At 51.1% G+C, this 8,448-nt stretch overlaps 1 protein-coding gene across 1 annotated transcript; it reads left to right on the top strand.

Moving 5' to 3' along the window:
- On the top strand, positions 1–3,900 carry LOC120383677 (C-type lectin domain family 2 member D-like). The gene is made up of 4 exons (XM_039501843.1): positions 1–66; positions 2,482–2,663; positions 3,361–3,464; positions 3,678–3,900. The coding sequence occupies exons 1-4, from the start codon at positions 21–23 to the stop codon at positions 3,826–3,828; spliced, it is 483 nt and encodes a 160-aa protein (XP_039357777.1). The 5' UTR covers positions 1–20; the 3' UTR covers positions 3,829–3,900.
- The last annotated feature ends 4,548 nt before the right edge of the window (positions 3,901–8,448 follow it).

Below are 8,448 nucleotides of genomic sequence, written 5' to 3'. Positions count from 1 at the left end.
CTCTCTTCACACCCGTTTGGATGGATGGACTGACACGGATCCAGTGTCCGATCTTCACTGAGCAGCGTAACTTGCCTGCAGCTCAGGGCTCTGAGGTTCCATGCCTGGCCTCATCTTCCAGCCTCCCTTCCCCCCAGTTGTCCCCACAGCAGGGCTGGCAGGGGCTACGGCATCGCGGGGACAAGCTTTATTCAGCTGTGGGGAGGTGCTGTGGGAGGGGAGCCCCCATCACTGCAGGGTGTTGCTGAGCATTTAACCCCTGGGGTCAGGGATCTCCAAAGGGAAGACTCCCCAGGGATGTTAAACTTGGTGCACACGAGATGTGTGACAGGCTATTTCCATTCAGTGTGAGTCTCTTCTAATGTGGAGCAAGGGGTGGGGCTGTGGGGTTATCAGTGGGGTGCTGGAGGATTTAGCAGCTGGATGAGGGGTCTGGGTGCTGCTTGCTGGGGTTATTATGTTGTACTTAAAGTCCTGCACAGGATCTTTTCAGGGGGAATAAGGCAAAACACCACATTTATTAGTAATACATGTATTAATTAACACTGTCTAATATGCATATGATATATTAGACTCATATACCCAAGCACACTCCGTCATAATGTTGTTACCAACTAGCTGCTCCCCTGAACTGCACTGGCCAGGTGAGTTAGATGGGGGAGGGGTGGAGCCAGGCTTCTGCCGATCCAGATCGATGCTCCGATGTTGACAAGATGAGACCCGGGGTCCTCTGCGAGACACCTCACGTTTATAGCAGCTTCCCTCTCATGCAAATCTGTACCAGCTTCGAAATCTGTCCTTTATGCTGCTTCCCTCAGGGTGTTGTCCCAATGCTGCAAAGAGGGTGATTTCAAAAGAAGGTGATTTCAAAAGAAGGTGCTGGCTTCTCACCCCGGAGGCCATCAGTATGTCTGCTTGTCTTTAATGAGCCCACTTGACAGGTTTTATTGTCCTTGGGTCTGGCTTCCATCCCCTCTCCAAGGGTTGAGGCTGTCTGGAGGTGGTGCCTTCCACGCCTTCCTCATTCACACCTCGTTCTTTCAACAGGGCAATTGATTAAGGGAGTTGGGGGAATCTTATTCTACTCCTAGAAAAAAGACATTTGTTCTAACATTATACCAAGGCTTAACACAAAGTTTTTACATGAGGCTTTGATACAAAGTCTCCATATCAAAGGACTTGATACAAAGTTGTATGAAAACAGCTGAATACACCGTTATATGAAGAGGCACAATGTAAAGTCATATGAATATTATCAGATTTATCTACAATTAGAAGATGCTCTCACTGCCCCCACGTTCCCCTCCAGTGTAGTCGCATGTTGCAGGCTGCGTTCCAGGGGATCTGATGCTTTGATACGTGAGCTCGGTGAGGAGGGAAACCCGCTCAGAGAGGCTGTTGGATCTGAGGGCCCCTCGTCTGCAAGGTGTCCTTGTCTGGGGCCCAGCAGGTCTGGCAGCTTCTCGGCTGCCGCCTGCTGGTGGTTTGGGGGCTCTGAACTTCTAACATTCTGCCGCTGCCTATTGTACCTGCTCCCATGAGATCAGTCACAGAAATGACCCGCTCGGTGTTCACCCTGCGCTGCCTCCTGGGCTGAGCTGCCCAGCTCTGTAGATGTGGCTGTGGAAGGTGTGAGCACATGACACTGCCCTTAGCCCTGTACGAGAATCCATGTGCTGGGCAGCAGGAGCGTGGGACCTGCTGGGGGGGCGGGGGGAGGCAGAGCACCGGTGCAGGAACTGTGGCCCCTCCCCCACTCCTTTTCCCCCAGGGCCGGTGGAGTGTCTGGGGCTCCCCACAGCAGCCCAGGTTCCCTGAGTGGCTCTTACCACACCCCAGCTCTGGCTTCTGGCCTGGCCAGGTGTCGGGGACTCAGAAGGGAAGAGGAGCAGGGAGTGGGGCCCCATGGTGCGGGGAGGGGAGCTAAGGCCCAGCTCAGCCCCCTGCCAGGAAGAGGCTGGTGCTGCTAGCAGGGGCTGCTCATCATGGCAGGGGAGCTGATCCCCCTCTCAGCTCCCCGGCCGTGAAGCGCAGCCCCTGCCGCCACCAGCACCGTGCCTGCCCGAGGCTCTATGCCCAGGTTAACAAGTGGGCAGGCCTGGGCCTCCCACGTTAAAACATGGGGGGGGCATGGCCCCCCCTTACCACCCCAGTTCCAGCGCCCCTGCCAGACACACTCCTCCCTTGCTCTCACCTTCCCCACTCCCTTGGCTGCACACTCTGTACATCCCCAGCCCGATGGGGGCTTGGCCTGGTTGGCCTCTGGCGCTGCCGCAGTGTGTGTGTCATAACAAACTCCAGCCACGCTGCGTGTCGGGTTGCTGGGCCGTGGCCTCTGGTGCAGCTGCTGCTGGCCACTCTCAGCCTGGCCCGTCTCGCCCATCAGTCTGATCCCATCGGGCAGTTCTTGTTTCTGTCCCTGCTCATTCTCCACAGAGATGAGATGGGACGAGCTCTCACCTTGTGTTTTGTGTTTTCTAGTGGTAACATCTAAGCAGCCTCCTCCATGCCCCCCTGCTGCCCCCTGGTGCCCGGACGGCTGGATCCGGATCCAAGGGAAATGTTACTATTTTTCTAAGGCTGAGGAGAACTGGACCTACAGCCAGAACTTCTGCTCTTCACACGGTGCCTCCCTGGCCGGGATTGAGAGTCCGCAGGAGCTGGTGAGAAGCCGGTTAGATGCTTTGTGCCAAGCCCAGCGATCGCTGGCACCACAGACAGGGCTGGAGTCAGGCTGGGCTCAGCCCCTGTAGGGCAGAGAGGAGCCCGGGTGCCTCCCAGGCTGGGCAGCCAGAGTCAGTGCGGTTCTGGCAGCTGAATCCTGGCTAGACCTGGGGCTCCAGCCCCTCGACCCTGCGTCTGCCAGAGCCCAGGTGGGAGACTCGTCCTGTGCAGAGCTGGGCCGGCTCAGTCAGCTCCAGACCAATGGGCTGCCTGGGGCTGGAGCAGGTGAGAACCTGCCCCCCCAGCTCAGCCCAGCCCCAGGGTTTCCTCCTGGGTGGGGCGGGGGGAATCCAGCTGGAGGTGAGGTCTGCTTTAGGCCTCTTCCCCTCAGCTTCCCTGCCCTGGTGGCAGGGGTCTGTCTGCCCTCCCCCTGCAGCTCCCTCTCCCTCCTGGCCCTGCTGTGCTCTGAGAAGGGGCTGCTGGGCGGACAGTGACCTTGCAGCTCAATTCCTGCTACACCCAGTAGGTGCCACAGCCCCAAAAAGGAGGAGGGGGGAGGGTGAAGGGTTAATACTTATCTGATCCCTTCACCCAGTAACCATGGAAGAGGCCTCTAGAAATCCCCTACTGCCCAAGGTGGGGGAGCAGCACGGAGTCAGGGTCTAACACAGCTGATGCTTTTATTGTGTTTCTAAGGGTTCCTTGCTGCCATACGAAGGCAAACTGGACCACTGGATCGGCCTCCGGAAGGACACGGGCCAGGTCTGGAAATGGGCCAACGGGACCGAGTTTGACCATTGGTGAGTTTTGTCCCCCACCCATTGATCAGAGGCTCTGGAAATGCCCCACTAGCTGCTTTAACGTCCCTTCCTGCCCAAGTGGGGCCTTGTGCTGGTGCAGGAAGGAGGATCCTGAGGGGCTGAGAGTGCAGCTCCCCTCCCTGACTTGGGGTGTCTCCCCTGGTCTGTGCCTGGCACGCACTGACTCTAGCTCCAATTGCTTCTGGGTTACAGGTTTCAAATACACGGAGGCGCAGACTGTGCGCAGCTGGACGAAGATTTCACTGTTGTCACATCAAGCTGCAGCACACCAAGAAAATGGATCTGCAGTAAACCTGATACCCCTGGGAAGGGAGAGGAGGGAGCAGTGGGAGGGGATTCGTGAACTCAAGGGGAATTAGAGACCAGCTGTGGCAAAGACTTGTTCTAGTCCCCTCCATGGTCCCTCCATGCTGCAGCCTGGTCACCGCGCGGGTCGATGCGGTGAGTTCGACTTCACGGAGTTCGAACTATCGCGTCTGATCTAGACGCGATAGTTCGAACTCCGGAAGCGCCGCGGTCGACTCCGGTACTCCACCACTGCAAACGGCGGTGGTGGAGTCGACGGGGGAGCCGCGGAGTTCGACCCCGCCGCGTCTGGACGGGTGAGTAGTTCGAATTAGGGTACTTCGAATTCAGCTACGCTATTCCCGTAGCTGAATTTGCGTACCCTAATTTGAACCCCCTTTTTAGTGTGGACCAGGCCTTAGTCAGTCTGTCTCCAGGATTTTATCCAGTCCTAGTCATCAATTACCCTAATGCTGCCATTTGTGACCCTTCTCTGGGGGAGACTGGCGCAGTTTCAGGGTAACTGGATCTCTATCCCATCTCCGTCAGGTCTCGAGACTCCAGCCCAAACCCCGGTGCCCTTTACCTTGGTGTTCTGCCCCCAGCAGTATCCCCACACTCTGATCTCCCTTCCCAGGGGAACCCCCAACCCTTTGACCCACCTTGCCTCAGTGGCTACTGCCAGTCATCATCTAGCCCCCCGGTCACTGGGGCAGACGCAGTCTGTAATGGCCAATCATTGGCAAGGGGGGTAGGACCAGCTGCCTCTGCCTATTCCCAGGCTGCACCTCTGTGGCCCCAGTACCTCTCTTCAGCCTTTAACAAGGCCTCAGGCTGGCGCTCCCCAGCTCCTGTCGCCTCTGCTCTGCTCACTCCAGTACTAGAGTGAGACTGACTTAGCTCCTGGCTCACAGTCCTTGTATAGGGCAAGCTGTGGCCTGATGGGGCCTGGCCCCAGCTGTGGCTGCTTCCCCAGTCAGCGTAGCTTTTTCCACCGGAGCGGGATAACAGCCCTGCTACAGGCAGTGGTTCCCAAACGTTAACAACCCGTGAACCCTTTTCATGAAAATTATCAAATCACGCGAACCCCCTCTAAAAATAAATATTTCCAGGGATTTTCTCCCTTACCTGAGCACAAATTACACTGGTCTACAATTTTTGAGAAGTCGTCTGCTTCAGAGATAAAATGTGCTATTTATTATGTATTTTGATGTGCTGAATTCAAATATGACAATTAAAACAACTGATTGGCTACTGTTTCTAAGATATTTAAGTTTTTACATTTTATGTCTATGTATATTGTGTAGATAGTAGAGTTTTAATCATAAATTGTAAACCTAGGTCTTTTCATGTGTTTATGGTTGCTTTGCATGATAATATTTCACCTGTCCTGTTTATGTAACACTTTAGATAACCCTTTTGCTGATTTTTAACTAAAATGTATTATGAAACAAAAGCCAAAAAACTATTATGTACATGGTTTAGTCCTATTCAGTGTCTACTCGGCGCTTCTTGGCTTGTCTCTTGTATTCATTAAATGGAGCATCTCTTGTCACTGTCCAGCAATAGTCTGCAAGCATTGATGGGCTCCATTTGCCCTGATAGCGTTTCTCCATTGTTGCAATGTCCTGGTGAAATCGTCACTCACTGCTCCGCAGTTCGGTGGAAAAAAATCTAGATGAGAGTGCAAAAAATGTATCTTTAGTGACATGTTGCAACCAAGGCTTTTGTATGCCTCGATGAGGTTTTCCACCAACAACCTGTAGTTGTCTTCCTTGTTGTTTCCGAGAAAATTTATTGCCACTAACTGGAAGGCTTTCCATGCCGTCTTTTCCTTGCCACGCAGTGCATGGTCAAATGCATCATCTCAAAGAAGTTCACGAATCTGAGGACTAACAAAGACACCTTCCTTTATCTTAGCTTCACTTCCTCCGTGGAAAATTTCCAAGGTTTACTTGAAAGCTGCTTGTGTTTTGTCAATGGCCTTGACAAAGTTCTTCATCAGACCCAGCTTGATGTGTAAGGGTGGTAACAAAATCTTCCTTGATTCAACAAGTGGTGGATGCTGAACACTTTTCCTCCCAGGCTCCAATGACTGTCACAGTGGCCAATCTTTCTTGATGTAGTGGGAATCTCTTGCACGACTATCCCATTCACAGAGGAAACAGCAGTACTTTGTGTATCCAGTCTGCAGACCAAGCAAGAGAGCAACAACCTTCAAATTGCCACAAAGCTGCCACTGATGTTGGTCATAGTTCATGAACCTCAAAAGTTGTTTCATGTTGTCATAGGTTTCCTTCATATGGACTGCATGACCAACTGGAATTGATGGCAAAACATTGCCACTATGCAGTAAAACAGCTTTAAGACTCGTCTTCGATGAATCAATGAACAGTCTCCACTCATCTGGATCGTGAACGATGTTGAGGGCTGCCATCACACCATCGATGTTGTTGCAGGCTACAAGATCACCTTCCATGAAGAAGAAGAACGGGACAAGATCCTTTTGACGGTCACGGAACATGGAAACCCTAACATCACCTGCCAGGAGATTCCACTGCTGTAGTCTGGAGCCCAACAGCTCTGCCTTACTCTTGGGTAGTTCCAAATCCCTGACAAGGTCATTCAGTTCACCTTGTGTTATGAGGTGTGGTTCAGAGGAGGAGGATGGGAGAAAATGTGGGTCCTGTGACATTGATGGTTCAGGACCAGAACTTTCATCCTCTTCCTCGTCTGACTCAAGTGAGAATGATTCTGGTGCATCAGGAATCGGCAGTCCTTCTCCGTGGGGTACTGGGCGTATAGCTGATGGAATGTTTGGATAAAGCACAGTCCACTTTTTCTTCTTTGACACACCTTTCCCAGCTGGAGGCATCATGCAGAAGTAACAACTGCTGGTGTGATCTGTTGGCTCTCTCCAAATCATTGGCACTGCAAAAGCCATAGATTTCCTTTTCCTGTTCAACCACTGGTGAAGATTTGTTGCACAAATGTTGCAAATGTTGTCCTGATCTCCAATTTTGCAGCCAAAATAAAGGTGATAGGCTTTCTTAACCATAGTGGTTATACTGCGCTTTTGTGATGCAAAAGTCACTTCACCTCAAACATAGCAGAAGTTATCTGCACTGTTCACACAAGTACGAGGCATCTCTGCTCACTTTGGCTAAACAGAAATGTGTCCCTTTGCAAAATCAAACACTGACAAATAAGAGAGCACGACACTGTATGATTTCTAGAGCTGATATAGGGCAATTTGTTCAGCAAAGTGATGTAAGCTTCGTTATGATTGCATCATCCATGACTTCTAGGAATAACATGATGCAATTCCTATCATGTATGACACAATACCAGCTTCAGATTGCATCATTCATTGTTTTGCCTAAAAAGCAAGTACTGTCCAAACCCAGTCATAGATTTATTCATAGATCCAGTCAAAGATGTATTTTAGTCATTTCTGGTTTAAATTAAGATCCCTTCCCTTTATAACTCACTTATCCTCTGCTATTCCCAAGTCAAGGGTCGTATATACTGACCCAATAGCATAACTTGAAAACTAGAGCCAATCAACAATTTTAAGCATCATTTTTGTTCTCAGTGACCCAGAATTAGTAACGTTTGACTACATTTATTTCAGAAGCATTTTGCCTGTAGAGCAGTGTAATAGAAGTAGTGATCTTGGAAATAATTTGGAATATTTATGACATGCTTATTACACACTATTTATTATTGCATTATTTATCATTACATTATTTATTTTATTACATTATGAAAATGGCAACACTCTTCCAAGATTTCACTTTTTTAGCTCATATCACTTTGATTAAACCTCCTACATGTTTCATCAAGGAGCACCAGATGTGAAACCAGCAGCAAGCTATTTAAGAAGCCAGCTCAAATACAGAATTCCTCCCACAAGCATTTGGGTCTTGAGCAGTCCAGGCAAACCATGCAGACTACAACAAAGCTTAAACTTGTTCTTCATGCTAATTTAAAAAACACTAGATGGATCAGTCCACTAAAACCAATATAACTGCACAACTGAAGTTTATGTTCTGCCAGGAAGACATGGTCGCAGGGCTCGGGCTACTGGCCCCCTCGCCTGGGGTCCCTAGGGACGGCTCTGTCTGCCATTACAGAATTTTTTCCAAGAACCCCACTGTTCTAGGGCAAAAGCATTATGGAGAAAATGTACAAAAATCACTAAAAGTTCCCCCTCACTAAACCCACCAGAAATCATCCCTCTTCCAGAGGGGAGTCCAGTAGCAAGTGACACTTCCAGGCCCTCCCTATGGGGTTGGGGTTCCCCCCCCCCCAGATGGAGAGGAAGTCCTGTTTGAATCAAAATGAAGGCTGTGAATCTGTTTAAACTCAGCCTTTGAGTGTCCTAAGTTCTGTCTCAGTCTCTGGAAAAACCCCTGTGAGCCAGTGTGTGGGAGCCAAACGTTCCAGGGTGTGATCCCAGCCAGGGAGAGGCTGGGTCACCACTTGCCCTGCAGCCTGGGGTGCCTCACAGTCCTGTGCAGAAGCTCCCAACCTGGGCCAAACAGCCTGCAGGTCACGTCCTGAGTGGCTGTGCCTGGCCACAGCCCTGCTCCAGCAGCCTGTCACCTGTGCCACACTGGGCCCACCAGCCTTGGTCACTACCTGCAGGGTGACCCCAACACGCTCCCAGTCCTGG

The sequence above is a fragment of the Mauremys reevesii genome, linkage group 15 (genome assembly GCF_016161935.1).
Source record: "Mauremys reevesii isolate NIE-2019 linkage group 15, ASM1616193v1, whole genome shotgun sequence".
In the NCBI taxonomy this organism is placed as follows: Eukaryota; Metazoa; Chordata; order Testudines; family Geoemydidae; genus Mauremys; species Mauremys reevesii.
This window is presented reverse-complemented; position numbering and strand designations above follow the sequence as displayed.